Source organism: Ursus americanus, chromosome 32 (assembly GCF_024610735.1).
Source record: "Ursus americanus isolate L20-20 chromosome 32, mUrsAme1.1.p, whole genome shotgun sequence".
NCBI classification, from domain to species: Eukaryota; Metazoa; Chordata; class Mammalia; order Carnivora; family Ursidae; genus Ursus; species Ursus americanus.
The window spans coordinates 26,657,133-26,678,627 of NC_142158.1; the positions used below are offsets into that span (position 1 = coordinate 26,657,133).

The 21,495-nt window shown below is 50.6% G+C and overlaps 1 protein-coding gene, 1 long non-coding RNA gene and 1 pseudogene across 2 annotated transcripts; 1 reads left to right on the forward strand and 2 right to left on the reverse strand.

Moving 5' to 3' along the window:
* The first annotated feature begins 669 nt into the window (after nt 1-669).
* Nucleotides 670-1,666, forward strand: LOC148107332 (uncharacterized). The gene is made up of 3 exons (XR_015722566.1): nt 670-728; nt 839-871; nt 1,316-1,666. It is a non-coding gene; the product is annotated as an uncharacterized LOC148107332 (long non-coding RNA).
* A 1,103-nt stretch (nt 1,667-2,769) lies between these two features.
* Nucleotides 2,770-14,462, reverse strand: LOC148107333 (twinfilin-1-like; annotated as a pseudogene).
* A 1,653-nt stretch (nt 14,463-16,115) lies between these two features.
* On the reverse strand, nt 16,116-19,832 carry LOC123793445 (patr class I histocompatibility antigen, A-126 alpha chain-like). Its single transcript, XM_045799257.2, has 8 exons — nt 19,674-19,832; nt 19,125-19,394; nt 18,653-18,928; nt 17,776-18,051; nt 17,541-17,654; nt 17,066-17,098; nt 16,882-16,929; nt 16,116-16,753 (listed from the first exon to the last, which is right to left on the reverse strand). Exons 1-8 carry the CDS (start codon nt 19,744-19,746, stop codon nt 16,749-16,751), a joined length of 1,095 nt encoding a protein of 364 aa, XP_045655213.2. The 5' UTR covers nt 19,747-19,832; the 3' UTR covers nt 16,116-16,748.
* Between the last annotated feature and the right edge of the window lie 1,663 nt (nt 19,833-21,495).

Here is a 21,495-nt window from a genome sequence, read left to right on the forward strand (position 1 = left end):
GCACCGGGCTCTCTAGCCTGGAGCTGGAAATTCACAGCCCCCACTGTTCAGTGAGCCCGCACAGAAAAGCAATCAATCACTCTGGTCTCCCCGGTTTCCCTGGGAACTCTGTGTTCACCCCGCCTGTGACCAAGTGATTTTATGTCAGGCACGAGACTGAGTTTCAAAACTCCAAACCTGATGGACTCCTGCAGTGTATATCCTTGTAGTTCCTCCCCGGGATGCGGGGGACGAGGGCGGTTTCCCCGTGCTTCTGCCTATTACTGGGCCGCGGCTCCAAGACTGGTTTGCCGACTGTGCAGCAGTTCACAGTTTATGGCAACACAGCGGGCATCATGGCTGGTCTGTTTGTCGTTGTGGTCACTGGCGCTGTGCTGGTTGGAGCTGTCATGTGGAGGAAGTAGAGCTCAGGTAGGGAAGGGGGGTGCTCTGAGTTTTCTTGTCCTTCTGCAGTGTTTCAAGCCCAGGTGGAAGTCTGTCCTGCCTTGTTGATGGGCAGTGCCGTCTGCACACGTGTGCTTGTCCACCGTGCGGCTCGTTGCTACAGTCACTGTAGTCAAGCACAGGTGAGAGTGAAGGACAGATTAATCACCCCAGTGAATGTGGTGACGCCCCGATTCCCAGCAGTCACAGGTCAGAGAGCAAAGTCCTTGCTGAGCACAGACTCCAGGAGGTTGTTTGGTCTCGCCTTGCCATGTCTTTTGTTCCTGTCCCCAGTCCTGCCCTAGGTCTGTAGTGACAGTCCTGGAAACTTCCCTGTGGTCCAGGCTATCCATTTCATCTTGGATCTCGGGGTGTGTCTCCTCCATGGCATCTCATGGGATGTTTTCTTTCCCAGGTGGAAGCAGAAGGAGTTACGCTCAGGCTGCAAGTAAGTATGGAGGGGGTGATCCCTGAGACCCTGAGACAGTGTAGGTGGACGTCGTGGGGAGCTCACCCACCCACAGCTTTCATTTAGTTTCCTTTCCTGTGGCTCTGACCACATTCTGTCTGTTCTTCCCCAGGCAGGGACAGTCCTCAGGGCTCTCTCTGCCTGGTAAGGAGGAGCGTCATGCCCAGCGGGTGCTCAGTTCAGCGTGGGTGTGACATGGTCCCCGGGGAGTCTCTCTGCTCTTTTGTCCTTGTCCCTCCAGTAGCACCTATCCTTCCAGGACCTGGGATCACAGAGACTCGGACATCACCCAGACCTCGTCCTGCCTCCGGGACCGACCGTGGGCAGCAACGTCGTGGGGCCGGGTCAGCCTGGGCTCAGGCCTGGGTTGGGCCCTCAGCCCATCTTTGGGGGTTTACTTGTCATTTCTCTGTTTTTGTACAGGATTAGCCTGTTTTCATGTTCGGGGAGGAGTTCTGGTCTCATTCAGCTTCGAGTGCCTCCTGTCTGACGGCGGCAGGAGGTAGTCGGCCCATCGGTGTCTCCACAAGGCCCACGAATCCGGAGCATCCAGAGGTTATTTTCAGACTCATGGAGGTTTTGCCCTCCTCCTGGGGCTCGGCTGTTCTTTCCGTCTCTTCCGCCGTCTTCTCAGAGGAGCAGATTGTGGACTAGCAGACAGGAGGCTCGCCCTCATTTCTCATTCTGAATTAGTTCCCGTTAGTTTCCGTCCTCTGCTTGCCCACCCTCTGCCCTAGTGATCCTGTGCTGGCTCTGGTCCGAAGTCGAGAACTGGGGGGGGGGGGGGGGGGGGGCAGAGTCTCCTTCGATTGCTGCTCGGTTGGGAAATAGCACCTGTGCGTCAAGGATGGCGGTTTGTTGAAAATGGGAATCTACTTGGCTTGCGGGGGGGGGGGGGGGTGCTGTGAGCTCGGGGAGGGAGGGGAAGGGGGCGGCGCGGTGAGGAAGGACAGGGCACTGGGGGCAGCGCGAGGGCCGTCTGTGCTGGAGCGGCCACAGAGCAGCCGTGGTCTGAGGCTGCATTAGTAAAGGTGCTGCCTCCAGAACAGGGAGGTGCTCCTTCACGTCACCGCCAGACCCGGGACACGCGGTTTGCAGCTGGGAAATCCGGTTGGTGTGTCTGTGTTTACAACGACGTGCGCCGCCGCTGGTCGTCACATCACCCGTTCAGCAGCAGGAGAGTAGCTTAGGATTCCCCGTGGCCGTGCCGCAGCCCCGCTTCTAGGGCTTGTTAAACAGGAGAGTCCTTGACCCTGTGCCGGGTCCTCGGAGTCTGTGGGTCTGGGGACAGGCCGATCTGCAGCCGCTGAGCTCGGTGAGGAGCGATGGCAGGAGCATTAACATTGCATTTATGTCTGTTTCTTTCCCTGGTGAAGAGAAGGGAGGACGTCTGTTGTCCGTGGAAGGTGTGATGTGTGAGACACACGTCATTGTTTCCTCGTGGGGCATCGTCGGGGAGGATCAGGGAGCGGTTCACCGCGGGAGGACGAACGTCTCTGAATGCGCGCTCTGCGGGGCGGTTCCTCTGAGCAAACACGGGAATGCGGCCCTGCTTGGACTTAGAAGGTAGTGCACGCGCACACGCACACACGCGCGCGCACGTACACATGCGCACACGCACGTGCGCACACGCAGCTGCTGTGTGTGTAACGTGTGAGCGCGGGACGGTCACGGAGCAGCTTCGGCCGCAAAGCCAGGAGCACAGCTGCAGGTGCACGTCGGGCTGCGTGTCACTCGGGAATCCCGGCCTCTGCCGCGGGCACGGATGTCGCGGCTTGCACAGCTGCCTCGGGTGAGGCGGGGCACTGGACACTGCGGCCGCCCAGCCATTGCTGCCACTCGTGGGACTGGGGGACACATGCTGCTCCTGCCACCTGTCACTCGCATCGGGCACAGTGGCAGCCTCTCTCTGCCACCGGGTCGCGAGTCCGGTCCAGCATGTGCTCCCGGGTCTGGTGCAGCCTCAGGCTGGGGGGCCCCCTGGAAGGATGTGGGGAAAACAGGTGTTGCTGTTCTGTGGAGAGAGGTGGTCTCTGGCCAAGACCCGGAGGGTGGAATTGTCCTCAGGTAGGAAAGGCGTGGGGGTGCTGTGGGCCAGGGGTGGAGAAAGAACAGCTCATCGCCCTTCTTTGAGCACAGACCCGAGGCTGCAGCTTGATCGAAAGCTTGGCCCAGGTTTGGCCGAAGGAACAAGTGGCTGATAGATGACAGCTCTTCTCTCGTTGCACCACCCGGGAGTTCACCAACTCCCAGATTTCACGTCTGACACTGTCAACCTGAGTGAGCCTGCGACGCACAGGGGGCCAGATTCATCCTGCGAGATGGCCCTCCGCCCATGGCCGAGTCTCAGCTCTCAGGCTCCCATGTGCCCTGCACCATTGTTCAAGTTGGCTGCAAAGTCTGGGTACCCTGGACCTTCAGTAATTTGCCAGCACAGCTCCTAGGTCTCAGGAGAATTCCACACTTCCTCTCACGGTTTATCACGAGGATACCCACGATGAGGCGCAGGAGAGAGGCCGCGGGAAGGTCCCTGGGCACGAGCCTCTGTCGCCGTGGACTTGGAATGTGCCGCCCTCGGAGCATGTGGACGTGCTGGCCATTTCTGAAGTTCTCTGAACCCCACTGCTGAGAAGTCTTCATGGAAGCTTCCAGACACAGGCACCCTTGACCCAGTCCCTGGCTGTCGGGGATGCAGGTCTGGGGGCCAAAGGTCGGGGCGTGAAGCCGATGGCTCCAACTCTCTAGTCATGGCTTGGTCTTCCTGGTCACCAGCCCCCGACATGAAGCTGTCCAGGACCTGCAGCCATACCGGAGACGCTGTTATCATTCAGGAGATCCCAAGGCTTGGGGAGCTCGGTGCCAGGAACCGGGGCAAAGACCAGATATTTGTATTTATCCCACAGGCCACGCTCTGGTCTTTGAGCAAAGATCCCTCGTAGCAGTAGGAGCAGAACCACAGATGCGACACGGTACTAGAGCCCCCTCCGGTCATTAACAGTTCACCCATCATCCTGCTGGAGGACGGGGATTCCCAGGGTCACTGTGGTGTGCTAGCTCCATCCAGTGTTGCCTGGTTCCAGGAGCAGGAATGTTCTCGCAGCCTATGGCTGTCTCTCTCAGGCGTCTGGGTAATTGAGCTAAGAGACAGGGCCATCTCTTGCTCACACTTCGGTGGCGTTAACGTACTATTGGATTTCCCTCATTACACAGCGAATTTATCCATTCCTCTACCCTCAGCTGTTTCTACTTCCCTGGATTTATACCCAACTCTCTGCCTTTGGCAGGGACATTATGGGTGGCTGCTGAGTGGGTCTAGACTGTGGGCAGCAACACCGGTCTGGCAAGGCCCTCCCCACTCAGTCCATGCTCGGTCATAGAGGGGAGGGTCAAACAGGGACAGGACTGGCGGGTAAGGCACCACCAGGCGATGTAGCTGTGCTGTGAGCCCCAAGTTTGCCAGCTGGGGTGCAGGCGCAGCCCACCCTTCGGGCCCGTAGGAATTCCCACATCAGAGCTTAACGAAGTAGTTACGGTGTCTTGCGTGGGAATCCTTCCCATTTCTGGCGCTCGCAGCCCCGTCCTGAGCCTCTGCATCCGGTCGGAAGAGAGAACGTTGAGGGGAACCAGAGTCATACCGATGTCCTCGCCCTTGGGAAGGACTGTGGAGTCACAGTGGCACCTGTCGCTAACACTCCTCCTCAGATCCCCCAGGAAAAGTGTGTAGTGGGGACCGTCCTGTAGCCCCACTCACGCCGGGTGGGAGCGCACAGTTGTCAGGGTGTGTAAACCAGCACCTCATGCCTCCATGGCCCCAACACCCTGTTTTCAGTGTTTCCGTTGCCGGTTCCCATTCTCCACGAAGCTGTTACTCTGTCAGCGTGTCTGTTTGCCCATCGTGGGCATTATGGTTTGTCACGTTTTTTGGTGTGACGAAATGTGACTGAGCATTTGAAACCGGTGCAGTATGTTTTATCCCCCACATGTGCCCCAAGAAGCATGTATCAGAATGTTCTAGGAGCAGAATGTTTGATTGCCCCCAATGGGAAACAACATACCTGCATAGGACAGGAAATACATACATAAATTTAGAGCATCCGCACAACGGAGTAGCTGCAGCCCCGAAACAGCCTGGGCTGTGGCTGCGCCCCACCGCGTGCGTGAATCTCACGGACACGGCACTGAGTGAAAGGAGCCACACACGCAAGAGTGTGACTCTGTATGTGACGTGGACGATCAGGACTAACATATAACGTCAGAAGTCAGAGCGGTTGCCTTCTGTGATGACGTGACGACAGGGAGTCTCTGTGACGCTCAGCGCGCCCTCATCGTGCTCTGGGGCAGGACGTGGAGCTGCGCACGTGTCAGATGTCACTGAGCTGTCCTCACAGGACCCGTCCTCTCGTGTGCTTTGGTTTTTCAAATTTCTAATTGAAGTATAGCTGTGTGCTGTGTTCTGTTTTTTTAATAGCACTCTGACCGTTCGCATCCACCACTGAGCGAGCAAAGCCCAATCCAGAACACGTGTTCCTGTCAAGGCCCATTTGTCACCCTCGGGGTCACCGGTACTGCTCTGACTTGCCAGGTGCGTTCGAGGCTTTCCTGCCAGGGGATCAGCCTCCTAGCTATCTGTAGTGTCCGGTTGGCAGCCAGAACGGTTCTTTTTGGTATTTTGGGCCTCAGAGGATGCAAGTGGATATAGAGTTTCCGCCTTTCTCTGCGTTGCCACAGCCCCTGCTGTCCCCTCGTTTCACTGCCCTGGGCAGCCACCTCAAGAGAGGACACCAGGATACCCACTCATCCGTTCCAATCGACTTCCAAACTCGGAGGTGGTTCTTGTGATGGGCATCAACATGTCCTTCTTTCACGCACCCCTCAAATTCCAATAGTGAGTGAGGGCCCAGCCCCCATGTGGTTATTCCTGTAATAGACCGTGTTTCCATAGCCCTGCCGTCCGACCATGTGGCCTGGCTGGCGGCCACTGCCCATGAGCTGGTAAGTTCAAAACACAGGAGCTTTTCTCGTTGTTCAATTTTTTCCCTACTATGTATCAACCTAAACATTAAAACTACCCTATGACTGAAAGACAAAATAATCCTGAGCCTGATGTAGGCTGTAATCTTGGATGATGTTGGAGAAACACTCTAATGGAGAGGACAATGCCCCGAAGAATTCCATTAAAAGGTGGTAACAGTTAGAAAATACTTTTACACACTTCTAAAAAACAGTATGACACAATTAATAATAGCACGTCGTACATAGTCTTCTATCACCTTGATTTTAAAAACACAGAAGTGAAAAGCTCGGTGAGCTGACCTGCATGCAGTGATGGAACAGTTCTCCTGTACTAAAAGCTGGACTTTTAAAAAACCGGACTTGTAAGGCCTAATATAACGATTTCAATCAGCAGTGGCTTCCCTTTCAACTGGACCCCTAATAAGTCTTCGAATTCCTCTCTTTCCTGCAGGACCTTCTGGTTTTGCAAAACTTTGCTTCTGTGCATACTGCTTTCGGCTACTTCTTCATAGAGGGAGTCTGCTGTCAGCTCATCCCCGTTGTCTCTCTCGATCTTTCTAATGCCACCCATTTGTAGGGGCCTTTCTACAATGTCTAGCAGAGGGCTCCTGCAGCTGGAATGCAGCATCCGTTCTCTTTACTGCGTGTGTATCCAGGCGCCGAAGAAATATAACTATGGATTCCAAATCGTGTCCTTCACGGGAATGTTTATACAGTGTGTGTAGTGTGCTGAATCCTTGGGAATCCTCCTTAGCAAATTTTTTTTTATAATGATTTTTTATTATATTATGTTAGTCACCATACAGTACATCCCCGGTTTCCGATGTAAGGCTCGATGATTCATTAGTTGTGTATAACACCCAGTGCGCCATGCAATACGTGCCCTCCTTACTACCCATCACCGGTCTATCCCATTCCCCCACCTCCTCCCCTCTGAGGTCCTCAGTTTGTTTCTCATAGTCCATAGTCTCTCATGTTTCATTCCCCCTTCTGATTACCCCCCCTTTCTTTATCCCTTTCTTCCCCTACCGATCATCCTAGTTCTTATGTTCCATAGATGAGAGAAATCATATGATAGTTGTCTTTCTCTGCTTGACTTATTTCACTTAGCATTATCTCCTCCAGTGCCGTCCATGTTGTAGCAAATGTTGAGAACTCGTTCTTTCTGATAGCTGAGTAATATTCCATTGTATATATGGACCACAACTTCTTAATCCAGTCATCTGTTGAAGGGCATCTCGGCTCCTTCCACGATTTAGCTATTGTGGACATAGCTGCTATGAACATTGGGGTGCAGATGGCCCTTCTCTTCACTACGTCTGTATCTTTGGGGTAAATACCCAGTAGTGCAATGGCTGGATCATAGGGTAGCTCAATTTTTAACTTTTTAAGGGACCTCCACACTGTTTTCCAGAGTGGCTGTACCAACTTGCATTCCCACCAACAATGTAGGAGGGATCCCCTTTCTCCACATCCTCTCCAACAATTGTTGTTTCTTGCCTTGTCTATTTTTCCTTAGCAAATCTTTTAGTTCTGTATTTGTTGTGTTGTCCGAAATTGTAATTTCATTTTTCATACCTATTTCCAATTGCACAAAGTTGAGCTTCTGTTACTTAATTTTTCCAAAGCCTGAAAAGCCTCTCGAGGAGTAGGAAATGCTACTCCTTGTAGTGTTGATGCTTCGCGTCCACACCCACGTCAGTTTGTACCTCGTTAACTTCAATCTGCCGTGATTCTTCCTCAGCTGGAGTCAGCGGGGCAGGAGAAGATGTGACAGCACGTGTTTTCATGTCCATGTAATGACGCATCTTCCTTTACTGTCCAAACACTTCATCTTCAACGTGCCGCCTCCGAACTCCTTTTTCACAGTTGCTCTTGTTGCTGCACACAGCATTATTTGACGAACACGAGAATGTTCTGGAGACCAGGCAATGACTATACATTCCTATCCCTGGGCATTCTGAGAGTCTAACCTAAACACTATCCAGCACGGTTGTCTGTCCTTCAGGAGGGGTAAACCAAGGGAATCACAGTTCTTACCCAGCATCTGAAGGCTGACTACAGGATCCAGTCCCGAGTTTCTATTTTCAATAGAGACTTGTAGAAGTCGGAATTTCCATTGCTTGCTCTGGCAAACGCATCTTTAACACCTTCACTTGCGTGGACGCGGGTCTGAGGGGATAGGGTGGCGGCTGCCGCAGGCTCCCGGCTCCAGCGCTAAGTCTGTGCAGAGACATTGTGGCCTGAGTGGCATGAGTGGCAGTTGTGTCATCCAGGTGCCGGGAGCAGCAGAGACAGCTGCTCCGACCAAGTGTCAGGCATCCTGCATCAGAGGCGTCAGTGACATCAGCACCCTCCGCTGGAAATGACCCCAGTTTGTTGTTCAGGGAGACACTGCTTTGGGCAATAGGCCTGGTGTCCTCCTGCACCTGAAAGTAAAACCCTTCCTTCTCCTATTCTTTGGCTTGCCTTGTCTGTTGCCTTGAACCCACCAAGAGGGGAACCCAGTTTGGAGTAACACGATTCCCAACCTCAGCTGGCATTTCCTTTTTTTTTTTTTTTTTTAATGTATTTATTTGAGAGAGAAAGCACAGGCAGGGGGAGCGCAGGCAGAGGGAGAGGGAGAAGCAGACTCCCCATGGAGCAGGGAGCTGGATGCGGGCTCCATCCCAGGACCCCGGGGTCATGATCTTGGGATCAGGACCTGAGCCGCAGGCAGATGCTTCGCTGACTGAGCCACCAGGCGTCTCCAGCACGATGTGTGACAGACGTGGTGAGAGCACACAGTCTTTTCATGTCGCTGATCTTAGGAGGAAAACAAGCAGTCGTTCACCATTAAGTAAGATGTTAGCTCAAGGGTTTTCATAAATGTCTTTTATCAGATTGAGGAAATTCCCTCTGTTAATAGTCTGTTGAGTTTTTATCATGAAGTCTATCCGATTTTGTCAAATGATTCTTGTGCATCTGTTGAGATAAGCACGTGGCTTTTGTTTTCTAGTATATTAATATGGTGCTTTACATTGATTGGTATGGATGTTAAACCAATCGTGCATTCCCGGAATAAATAAATTGTATTTAACTCTTTATATGTTGCTAGATTTGATTTGCTACAATTTATTGAAATCTTTGTGTGTGTGTGTATCTACATTCATAGGTGATATTGGTCTGTAGTTTCCTTGTCTTGTGATATCTTTGTCTGATTTTGGTATCTGAGTAATCCTAGCCTCGTCGAGTGAGTGGGATTCCCTCCTCTCCTTTTTGGAAGGGTTTGTATAGAATTGTTATTAATTCTTTCAGCATTTGGTATAATTCACAAGGGAAGCCATTGGGAACTGGGCTTTTATGTGGAATAGTTGTTGACAATTGACTATCTTCTACTTCGTTGTGGGTGTATGTAGATGGTCTATTTCTTCTTCAGTCAGCTTTAGTCGTTCTTGACTTTCTGTGTTTTTGTGTATTTTATGCAAGCAAGTTAATTTTTTGGCATATAATTGTTCATCATAATCTCATAATTCTCTTTATTTTTGTGTGGTCAGTCCTAACATCTCCTCTGTCATTGCTGATCTCAGTAATTTGGGTCATTTCTCTCTCTTTCTTTTTAGTGAGTCTAGTTGAAGATTCGTCTGTTTGGTTCATCTTTCGAAGGATCACATTTGATTTAATTTTCTACATTGTTATTTTTATTCTCTTTATTTCTTTAACTTCCACTCTAATCTTTACTTTTTCCTTCCTTTTGCTTGCTTTTGGTTTCATTTGCTCCTCTTTCTTCTTTGACTCAATGTGGGAGTTTAGCTGATGGACTGGAGAAGTTGCTTTTCCATGTGGGCATTGACAGCTGTGTATCTCCCTCTCAGCACGGCTTTAGCAGGACCCTCTACGTTTTGGTGTGCTCTGTCTTCATTTTCGTTGATGTCAATGTATTTCCTGATTTCCATTTTGGTATCTTTGATCCTTTGATTATGTAGAAGTGTGTTGTTTAATTCTGCATAGTTGGGAGTTCCCCGAATTTATTCCAGTAATTGATTTATTGATTTCTGGTGTCATGCCACTGTGAGAAGAGAATCTATTTGTATTATTTTTACCCCTTTAAATCACTGAGTTTTTTTATGGCCTCACATATGACTTATCCTCAAGAAAGTTCCACGTGTATTTGAAATGGATGTATATTCTGTTCATGGCTGGAATGTTCTATAATTGTCAGGCTTACACTGTTGCTTTATAGTATGATTTAAGTCTTTATCTTTATTGATCTTTGCATAGCTGTTCTATCCATTATTGAAAGTGATATATTGAAGTTTAAGTATTATTGTCATATTGTCTATTTCTCTGTCAATTTCTGTCAGTTTTGCTTACATATATTTGGGTGTTCAGTTATTAGGTGAATATATGTTTAGAATTGTTTCATCTTTCTGATGACTTGACCATTTTATCATTCTAAAATGATCCAGTTTATCTTACTAGCATTTTTAAAGTCCCTCTTGACTAATGAGTGTATTCACTCCAGCTTTCCTATGGTTGTTTGCCTGAGATAACTTTTCCATCCCTTTGATTTCAGTCTATCTGTAATTGAGATCAAGTGCGTCTGCTGCAGACAGCACAGGTGGATCTTGTTTTGTGTTCAGTCTAACAATCTGCACTTCGATGGACTTGTTTGAGCCACTTACTTGTAATGTTAATATTAACACTGTTGGATTTATGACACCATTTTACTTTTTGCTTTTTGTTTTCCATGCCTCACGCATTTCTCTCTCTCTTTCTTTTTTAAAGATTTTATATAAGAGAGATGGCGGGGGAGAGAGAGAGAGAGCATGCAGAAGCAGGGGAGCAGCAGAGGGATAGGGGGAGGGAGAAGCAGACTCCCAGCTGAGCAGGGAGCCAAACTTAGGGCTTCATCCCAGGACCCTGAGACCGTGACCTGAACAGAAGGCAGACGCTTAACTGCTGAGCCACCCAGGCGCTGCTCCACTCATTCATCTTTTACTGATAACTTCTTATTCAGTGAATAAGCTGAAATATTTTAATTATTTAATTAATAATCGTTCTATTTTGCAGTTATTTTCTTGAGGTGTTTTTGCTTTTGCCATTTTTGCTACATTTTAAATTTTGTGATTTTTTTCTTTATTCCATAATATATATTCAAGTAACGTATGTTTATGTATTTATATCCTATCCTGGTCATGTTATATTGTGTCTTATGATTCCAATATTGAAGTTTCATGAGCTTTTTACTACTCACTCTCTCTAAAGTTACTTAATCACAGTCTTTTTTCCATTTGAACTTAACATTTCTTGCTACGAGTTGCTTTTCTTCTCTGTGCAATTATGTGTGTAAATTTTTTGACACGTAGGTTAGAGAATCTAGAGAAATTTGATTCTTTCTTACAATTTTGGGTCATCACCAAACCAGGACGATTATAAACTAAACTAATGACGCGAAGTTACTTTGGCCCAATGGCCAATGATAAGCAAATTTGGACTACAAATCACAGACGGGTTAGACCATGTCTGCAAATTTTTGAAATAGTTGTTTGCTCACTTTTCCCGACTCAAAGACAAACGTCCTTTGAATGTCCTTGTACTTGAAGATAGAACAGATTTGAATAATGTCACCCTGTTCTGAGGATATGAATCTTAGGTTTCCAGGTGTTCAGGGAGGGGATATTTCTCAGCTCCTCACATGTCGAAGCTCTGGGCATTACCTCCTCTCTGTGAAGCTCATGAGTCTGAGGAGCCAAGAACGATTTTCTAGATCTGAAAAATACTCTAAGGATCAGAACAACTATTCTCTCTGGCTTACGGCCCATATTCAAATTCTGGGCTAATTGATTATTCTCTTGTTTGTTCTATGATACTTTTGGATGATTTTACGTTTTTTTCTACCATTTTTAGTTGGGAGAAGAGGTGGTCTTATTTTTATTTATTTTATTTAAATTCAATTAGCCAACATACACATCATTAGTCCATCAATAGTTTCATCTGGAGAGTTCAATAATTCATCAGTTGCGTATAACACCCAGTGCTCATCACCGGACGTGAAGAGGATGCAGCCGTAAACCTCAGTCTACTGTGTTACTGCACATGGAATCCTCATTAACTATGTTTCATTTCTGCTATTTATTAGGCACCAGAGTAGGGGCTAGACCGTAAGTCACCTAATCCAATCACCTAAACCAATGGTAATTTGTGTCTTCTGTGAGCCAGCGCTGGTCTGTGAACCGTTACTCAGCCCACAAAAAGATACACAGAGAAATTGAAAGTGAGCATAAGCCAGAAAGCGCTCCCTTCTCCTGTCTGAGGCTGGTCGTCGCCCAGACAAACTGAGCATGTATATATCACATCACTAGATCTGCTAAAACACTGAGATTATCAGCTGTTGGGGACCAGAGATGGAGTTGCACAGTGTCTACACTGGAGTGGGTTTTCAGACTTTCATGGAGGCCACAGAAAACCTGATAAAATTATGGCTACTTGCCCCAGAAATACGTGCATGTACAGAGAAACATAAAATGTCAGTGTATGTATGGGGAAGATCTGAAGTGATACAGATCTGGGCTTTTAATCCCAGGAAGAGACAAAGGCTGGGAGGAGACATGTTGTTCAATCACTTCATCAGCCAACAATGCGACTCCACTCATGTGTGAGTAGGAAGTGGAGTGGACAACACTGGACCCGTAACAACCACCAAGGGAATAAGTTGAAAGAGACGGTTTGTGAGTCACTCCTTCATCCAAGCGGACCTGAGTGCCTGCAGTGCCCAGATCCAGTTCTAGTCTCAGATCATGGCTCCAAATACGGAAATTTGTCATTCTTTTCCATCCCTGACTCCAGTGTCCATTCCCAGAACTTGTACCTCTCTTCCCACGTACAGGAAGTCCACACGTCAACAATCATGATGGGGGCAGAGACACCTCCATCCATAGGCAGGAGAACCCACTTTGCCAAACAGTCTCGTAGTTGGACATGACAGGAAGCATCAACAGTCATGTGACCACCTGCCGCACTCTGACTCAGGACAGGTGACAGACACACCGGGACAGGTCCGTGCACTGGGCACAGGTGGTCTGAGCGGTGTCACAGTAGCGTCATGCAGCTGTCAGGGGCAGCAGCAATCGCAGTCCCACCTCAGGGTCCAGCGTCCTGCCTCAGGGGAGTCAGCGGCGCACACAGCAGCGTCGGAACCCAGTAGCAGGCGCTGAGTGTATACGGGCCTCCATCTCGGGTCAGTGTGGATTCTGTTCCTGGCTGTGTAGCCTCAAGCCTGTTTTGTGGCTTTCGTTGATATAAAACAAGGCCCCACATACTATCCCTCTTCGCTAGTCTCTCTGTGGCGATACGAACGTATCACAAGGAGTCAGAAACCCATGTAGGAGGAGTTTCCAAGAGCAAGATTTCAGACGTCTTTCCCAGCTTTATAGAGATGTGATTGACATACACCATTGTGTAAACGTAGCGGTGCAATGTGCTGATCGATACATTTCTACACTGCAACAGGGTAACAACCATAGCTTAGCTGACCCCGGCATCATGTCACACAGTTACCATTTCCTGTCGTGCGGTGCAGACATTTAAGATCTACACTCTCAGTAACTCAGAGATTTTTGGTTGAGCTGAAAACTTCCTCAGTCCGCCACCTGGCTGTGCCCCATGGGAGAGAAAATGTGTCTCGCAGCATGCAGTTTTCTTCCTACACCAAACTATTTAAAGATTGTATTTATTTATTTAGAGAGAAAGAGAGAAAGCGAGAGAGAGAGAGAGGGAGAGCATGCTCGAAAGGGGCAGGGAGGGGTAGAAGGAGAGGGAGGACATTTCAAGCAGACTGTGCACTGGGGGCAGAGCGTGACTCGGGGTCTGATCTGATGACCCTAAGATCAGAACCTGAGCTGAAACCAAGAGTGGGACACCCAGGCGCCCCTCAAAAACAATTTAAACATGTCTGTAAGCCTCCTTCCCACAATGAGGGCTCTCCTCATAACTTCAGTGCTTCCCTGTCTGGAGGAGCCCAGGGTTGTCTATGGCTTTGTTACCAAACACTCAGGTCTCTCCCCAGACCTACCATCTTAGAATGTAGGCTGTGGGCCCAGGAGTCACTTGTGTAACAAGCCCTACAGGAGGGGCTGACGCACAGCCACGTGGGGATCCTGCTCTCTGTGCCTGCGACTCCGTGTGGGATCTGAGACCAGCAGCAGCACCAGCCTCGTTATCAACCCAGACTCTCAGGCTCTGCTCCAGTTTGTCTAGACCTTCACAGTCCAGGAAATTCCTGTGCGCACTGAAGGCTGGGCTTCCCTGGTCTACGTGCCTTCTAGACGCAGAACCAGACTGTGCGGTACGCTCTGGTGTGCGCTCTGATCAGCGTGCTGAGCCCTGAGGAGTCCAGGGTTCGACCTGTTCCTTTCTCTTCTGTGGTCTTCACCCCCTTGGTGACCTCATCTCTGCTGAAGGCTCTAAACATCATGTATATGGTGTCACATCCCAAATCTATGTCTCCCACCCAGATATGTCTCCTACCCTGCAGTCTGTATCCAACTGCCAACCTCACCGCATTTCCAGTAGACATCGCAGACTCCACATGCCTAACCCAGATGCCTGTGATGCTGCTTCCCCCAGTGTCCCACTTCCAGAGTCTTCCCTGTTTCCACAGAAGGCACCCCACATTTCTACCTGCAATCTGAAATCCTGGATGCCCTCCTGGATTCCTCCTTCTCACCACCCAGAATGAATGCATTAGCAAATGCTGCAAAGTCCATCTGTAAATATCTCCACCAGCCAATCACTTCCTCTATCTTCCCTCCTCACACCCCAGATGGACAGCGCACGCCCCGTCCTGGGACACTGCACTGGTTTTCTGCAGTTTCCCTACTGGTCGCTCGCCCTGCGCCTCTCGATTCTGCACAGCAGCAAACAGGTGCTGCTACAGAAAATCGATCCCATCGATCTGTCCATTCGTGTAACTCCACGCCTTACTCGGAGAAAACTCAAAAGCCTTCTCATATCCTCAGGCCTTCATGACATGACTGACATCGGGCCTCATCTCAGCTGCTCTCTGCTCCAGCCACAGTGGCCTCCGCACCCTTCCCTGAACACAGGACACGCTCCTGCCCTAGGGCGTGTGCACTGGAGCTTCCCCGCCTGCAAAGAGCTCCCCCCAGACTTCCTCTTACACAATTCCTCCGTGTCCTTCAAACCTCTCAGAGGTCACCTTCTCAGTGAGCCTCCTCTCATCCCTGGAGTAAAGCAGCCATCGTCCCCGTCCCGGCACAGGTGCCCTGGGTCACCTTCCTCACAGCTCCTGCCAACTTCCAATTTAAACACGTTCCTTATTTACTGCGCTGACACAATACACAGGTCACCTCGGAATGACACTGGTTTGCATGGTGCGCACGCACCTGTATGCACACTTTTTTACAATAACTGCTGTCCACGCATTTTCTCTTCTTTGTGATTTCTTCTTTTTTTTTTTTAAGATTTTATTTATTTATTTGACAGAGAGAGACATAGAAATCGACCTTAGACTCTGCTTCATAAATCCATGAACTTGCATCAGAGCAGCACTGGGATCACTGGACTAAGGGCGGGGAGAGAGCACAGAGCAGCAGGGAAGGCAGAAACTAACTGAAGTTTAATAAGGATGAGAACCTGTCAGATTCCTCCTCTCTCTCTACCTCCAGAATCTAAAGGATAATCTAGAAAACACCTCTAGAGGGAGGGGAACACATGGATGAATCTGGAAGTTCATCTCTCCATACCACAGAGACTCCTGTGTGCAGGGGCCGACCTAGGCCTGTGGGGTGTAGCCCAATGGACACCTGCTGCTGTAACCGACAGGTCACCCAGAGGAGAAGGATAAGAACTCGTACACAGAGCAAGACAGGCCTGATGCTGTAGAGAAACAATGAAAAAAAAACAACCCAAAATGGAGGCTATGACCTGATCCAGGCCTGAGATGAGGCTGACGCAGTCACAGGAAGCTCTTGCTGCACAACGTCCTGGTGACAGGTGACGTCCAAGTCACTGTGATCACAGGGCCTGGTGAGACAAGCTTCCGCAGCAGGGGCAAGGACACGGAGCAGAGAGATGACCAGCTGAGGGGTGAGCACGTCACCTCCATGATGTACTGAGCCACGACTGGGCACAGACCCCGTCCCTGCTCAGCTCCTCACTGCCTTCTCCTGCCCCACCCGCAACACACTCAGCACAGCAAACACAGGGATACTGGAAGGTTCTCAGCGCTTCCATTTATTTTGTGTCTCAACTTTACAAGTCTTCTCTTATTATTTCATCAGCCCCACATACCAAGAATTAGAAAACAAAAACTTTTATCTGGTATTTCAATTTCTTTTTTTTTTTCTTCTTTTTTTTAAGATTTTATTTATTTATTCGACGGAGACAGCGAGAGAAGGAACACAAGCAGGAGGAGTGGGAGAGGAAGAAGCAGGCTCATAGCAGAGGAGCCCAATGTGGGGCTCGATCCCATAACACCGGGATCACGCCCTGAGCCGAAGGCAGACGCTTAACCGCTGTGCCACCCAGGCGCCCCTGGTATTTCATTTTCAATAGAGAAATAAGTCAGCACTCAGCCCAACAAGAAATAAGGACAGGGATGGAGGCAGTCCAGCCCCACCTGGGCTGGAACAGGAAAGCACATCAGAAAGAGAATACAGATCAGCATAGGGAGGGATCATGGTGGGCAGGGTAGGCAAATCTCATGTCTTCACATTATGCTCACAGCAACACAGCCACATTCTGACACCTTTTTCAGAAAGAGAACTCAGGGGTTGTTGATGTCACCAAGTGGGAGTCTGAACATATCTTGCATCACTCAGTCCCCATGAGGCAGTTGGTCTCACACTGTGAAAAAAAAGCATGTACACATTTAGGTCAGTCACAGAAGTGCGGACATTCTCAGGAGCCCCACTCGTGCTCAGTGTCCCTAGTGCCCTAACCCTTCCCCCCCTTCAGGGTCTCCAGGGTCTCACCTTTAGGAATCGTAAGAGACACATCAGAGCCCTGGGCACTGTCATCGCCTAGGGGAGAACAGACAGGATGTGGTCAGAGCCCACAGGAGAGGAGACTAAAGGGGGAGCTATGGGGTGGGGGACCTCCCCATGGGGTCTTGTCTACACTACCCCAGGGTCTCAGGATCATCCCCTCCATACTTACGTGCAGCGTGAGAGTAACTCGGTCCTTTTCCTCCTGTGGGAAGAAAATATCATGTCAGAGGCCTGGGACAGGGCTGGGCTGTGAGATCCTAGGGGAAGCTCCTAGTCCCTGCCCTAAATGAAGTTTGCAGAATTGTGACTGGGGACCAGGACAGGATCAGGAAACAGGAAGAAAGAGGTGTGGGGTCACTGGGCCACCTGACTTGCTGGAGGTCTGTCCTCAGCAGGGACCTTCCTCTCCATCCTGTGTCCCGTGACTGCTGGGAATTAGGTCCCCATCACCAGAATTACCAGGATGAAAATGTGTCCTTCATTTTCACAAGTGTTTGCTACACACGGAGTGTTAGTGATCAGCTCCAGAGTGTGCAAGGCCATGTGTGAGGACGGTACTTCCCAGTAATAAGGCAGGACAATCTCTACCTAGGAAACCCACCAGTGGGACAAGAAAACTCAGATACCCCCGCTCTGTTTCCTACCTGAGCGCTTCCTCCTCCAGATCACAGCTCCAATCGCCACAGTGACTGTAAGGAGAACCAGACCAGCGATGATCCACGTGATGGGGACGGTGATGGTGGGCTGAGGAGGCGGCTCTGGAACGGGAAGGCAAGGTGAGGGGCCCAGAGCTCTGGCAAGAGTCCCGACCCTGCTGAAATTCTCCAGAAGGCCTTCTGCCTTCCCTGAGAAGAGGCTCTACCCCAATCCTGTCCTTACCCCATCTCAGGGTGAGGGGCTCGGGCAGCCCCTCATGCTGCACATGGCACGTGTATCTCTGCTCCTCTCCAGAAGGCACCACCACAGCCGCCCACTTCTGGAAGGTCCCATCTCCTGCAGGCCTGGTCTCCACAAGCTCCGTGTCCTGGGTCAGGTCCTCCCCATCCTGCTGCCAGGTCAGGGTGATCTCCGCAGGGTAGAAGCCCAGGGCCCAGCACCTCAGGGTGACTCTTTGGTCAGAGATGGGATGGCGGGTCACATGTGTGTTGGGGGTTTCTGAAGAAGAATCAGAAAATCCATACTTTGGTTTACCTTTATGGGTCACTGAAATGGCTTCATGTGACCATCCTGACGTGGACAGGGCCCTTGGTTGGGATGGAATAAGCACAAAACTCAGTCACCAACCTAGCCTTTGGGATCTCCTAATGCTGGAAAATTCTAGAATCAGGGATCGACCCCACGGTAGGAGGCTGCAGGTCTAAGAGGGAGAGCACGCTAAGGGTCCTGACTGGGGTGGAAGGTGAAGGAGTCAGAAAACCCAGAGTCAGAACTCCAGTTATGTTCTCATTGGAGAACAAGGCCTTGAGAGGGAAAGTCATGGTTCCCAAGGAAGCTGCCAGGGTCAAAGGGAACCGCTGATGGGTTGTTTCAGGGATGGTCTCTACCTGCCTCCCGGGAGAGGCTGAATTCCTCAACTGCCCTTTAGAGAAAAGCGGCCTCTGGGTGAGTCCCTCTCTCGTAGGAACAGGAACACCCAGGAGGTTCACAGTCCCCACCCGTGGGAGGGGCGGTGTTGTGACACTGAGTCCATTTTCCCTTCCTGGTGGGCAGCCAGCCCCAGGGGAGGGGAGATCGGGAGGCCCGCGGCCCCTGGTACCTGCGCGCTGCAGCGTCTCCTTCCCGTTCTCCAGGTACCTGCGGAGCCACTCCACGCACGTGCCCTCCAGGTAGTTCCTGTCGTGCTCTGCCTCACCGGCCGCCTCCCACTTGCGCCGGGTGATCTGCGCCGCCGTGTCCGCCGCGGTCCAGGAGCGCAGGTCCTCGTTCAGGGCGATGTAATCCGCGCCGTCGTAGGCGTACTGACTGTACCCGCGGAGGAGGCGCCCGTCCGAACCCACTTGGCAGCCGTACATGCGCTGGACGGTGTGAGAGCCTGGCCCCGCCCGACAGGAGGCTATTAAGTCCAAACAGAAAGTAAAACCGCCCAAAAGTTCCCGCGGGTCCGTCGGGGTCAGGGGTCGGGCCGGGGGTTCCTCAGACTCGGGGTGTCGCTCGGACCCGGACGCTCGGGGCACCCGGCCCGTCGGTGGGGTGGGGGTCGTGACCGGGACCCGGGCCGCGTTGCTCACCGGCCTCGCTCTGGTTGTAGTAGCCGCGCAGGTTGTTCAGGCTCACTCGGTCAGTCTGCGCGCTGCCCTTGACGTTCCGCGTGTTCTGGTCCCAATACTCGGGCCCCTCCTGCTCCACCCACGGCGCCCGCGGCTCCATCCTCTGACTGGCAGAGTCGCTGTCGAACCGCACGAACTGCGTGTCGTCCACGTAGCCGACGGCGATGAAGCGGGGCTCCCCGCGGCCGGGCCGGGACACGGAGGTGTAAAAATACCTCATGGAGTGCGAGCCTGCGGGCGCGGAGGGGCTGAGACCCCGCCCGACCCTCCTCCCGCCGCGGGGCCCGGGGCGCAGGTGGAAGCGGCCGGAAGGGCAGGGGAGGGGCACCGAGTGAGGGAGAGCAGGGCGGAGGCGGGGAGGGACGGGGGAGCACAGGCCGGGGCGCGGCCGGGGGCGGCTGGGGGTCTGATTCTGCGGAGAGGCGCCTTCCCCGGGGGTCGCGCGTCCCCGCCCGGCGGTCCCCTCGCTCCCGCCCCGCAGAGGCCCTTTCCTCCCGCCCCCGAACTCACCCGCCCATGTCTCGGTCACGGCCAGAGCCCCCGACAGCAGCAGGACGAGGGTTCGGGTCATCACGACCTGCATCTTCAGGGCCTGGGGAGACTCTGAGTCGCCACTGGGCCCCTGGCCCGTGCGGAGACTTTATAACCCGAAACCGGGGAGCCGCTGATTGGCTTCTCCAGAAACCCGAGACCCAATGGGAGTGCGAAGTGGGGCCGCGTCAGGAGTCTCCAGGCAGGAGGACCTGACACAGGTTGTGAAAGGGAGAAGTGAAACCCAAGAGATGGGGACTCCCCAACATTTGCTTCCCCGCCCCAGGCACCGCCCTTGGTTTGAGACGGTGAGAGGCAGGTCCAAGGACCTGGGACTTTGCCCCGACCCCTCCCCTACCGCACAGCGTGCTCTTTGTCACACTGTCTCCCTGAGTTGTGGCCCAGGAGCTGGGTGAGTCACTGATTCTCAAACTTGGTCTCAGGGTATCTATACAGTCTCACAGATTAGCGAGGATCCCAAGGATAATTTTGTGTCTGTGGGTTCTATCTCTCAGTATTTACCATAGTAGGAATAAAACAGGTTTAAAAATTCATTAGTTCATGTAGAATCATATTCATAACCCATGGCATGAAAAGAGAAATATTGTTTTTATAAAAATAACTATTTCCGAAATAAACATAGTGAGAAGAGTGATGTTGCATTTTACATTTTTGCAAGTCTTCTTCTTGTCTGTCTCCTTAGAAGACCCCTGGATGTCGAAATTTGCTTCTGCATTTACTGTGTTGTTTTGGTTGAAGTGTATGAAAAAATTTACAACCTTGCAGAGACATGAGAGAATAGTATGTTTCACAACCTTCTCAGATAGTTGTGAATATTCATCTTAGGTGCTATATTCAGACTACAGAAGCTGTGCTTTCTCTAAGGTTATTGGCAAAGTGCAACCTGAAACAGTATCACTGTGTCCTTCTCTGTTACGTTAAAATCCACAGGCCCATCTTGCACACTGAATGGGTCTTGTACTAATGCATGACTTTCTAAAAAGTAATGTGTTGTTTCACTAAGTGATATACGTGTTCCAGTGTTGGTTAGACTGGAATTGAATTATCAAAAAGTCGTATTTGTTTTAATATTACCTCAGACCCCAACAGAAAAGTTTGTCAGCAGTGAGAAGCTGTCAAGTTTATTGGTGGATCACAAGTTCTCCAAAATTCTGATTTTCTCTTGAGAGCTGACATTTGATCAAGACAACAAGTACTCTCAGCTGTCATATGTGAGTTGATTTTCATGAAAGGGTAGGTTCCTGTTCATTTTCCAGAAACTGTCTGCCACATCTCCTAGTCTAAATATTCAACGTGCCTTTGTCATTCATTTCTTCAGGAAAAATGGCATTGTGTAAAAAAAGAAAAAAGAGGCCAGTTAATTTCACACAAATTATTTTCTTTGGGGCTTATGCATGTAGCAGAAGCGCTGAAAAACCCCCTCATCACATAAGACATGTTAAAAATGTGGATTTGAAAATAATTAATAAAGATAATAATTTTTAATACTTCGATCAGGATGTTTTAAAGTGACACTAGTTTTGTTCTGTTTTTGTTCTTGAGGCATTTTATTTGCACGTAGGTAAAACATCCCTAGAAAAAGAAGCTCAAGATTTTCCCTTGTGTGTGTTTTCATCTTGCTTCTTCATGGTCCGTGCTGCCAGCTGTGGTTGTCAGGACAATGAAACCAAACTGGAGGGACGGGAGCAGAATTTCCTCCCAATTTTTGTAGAGCTTTGAGTTGTACATCAAATCTGGGGCTGCTCACTCCACGGGTGTTCAACCTACCCTGGGGTTCCCG

What these genes read in the sequence shown, in the direction of transcription:
- LOC123793445 (XM_045799257.2), bottom strand. Translation starts at nt 19,746, where the DNA reads ATGCAGGTCGTGATGACCCGAACCCTCGTCCTGCTGCTGTCGGGGGCT. An exon ending in CGTGACCGAGACATGGGCGG is followed by an intron (nt 19,395 to 19,673) that starts GTGAGTTCGGGG and finishes CCGCGCCCGCAG; the next exon opens with GCTCGCACTCCATGAGGTAT. An exon ending in GGAGACGCTGCAGCGCGCAG is followed by an intron (nt 18,052 to 18,652) that starts GTACCAGGGGCC and finishes ATTCTTCTTCAG; the next exon opens with AAACCCCCAACACACATGTG.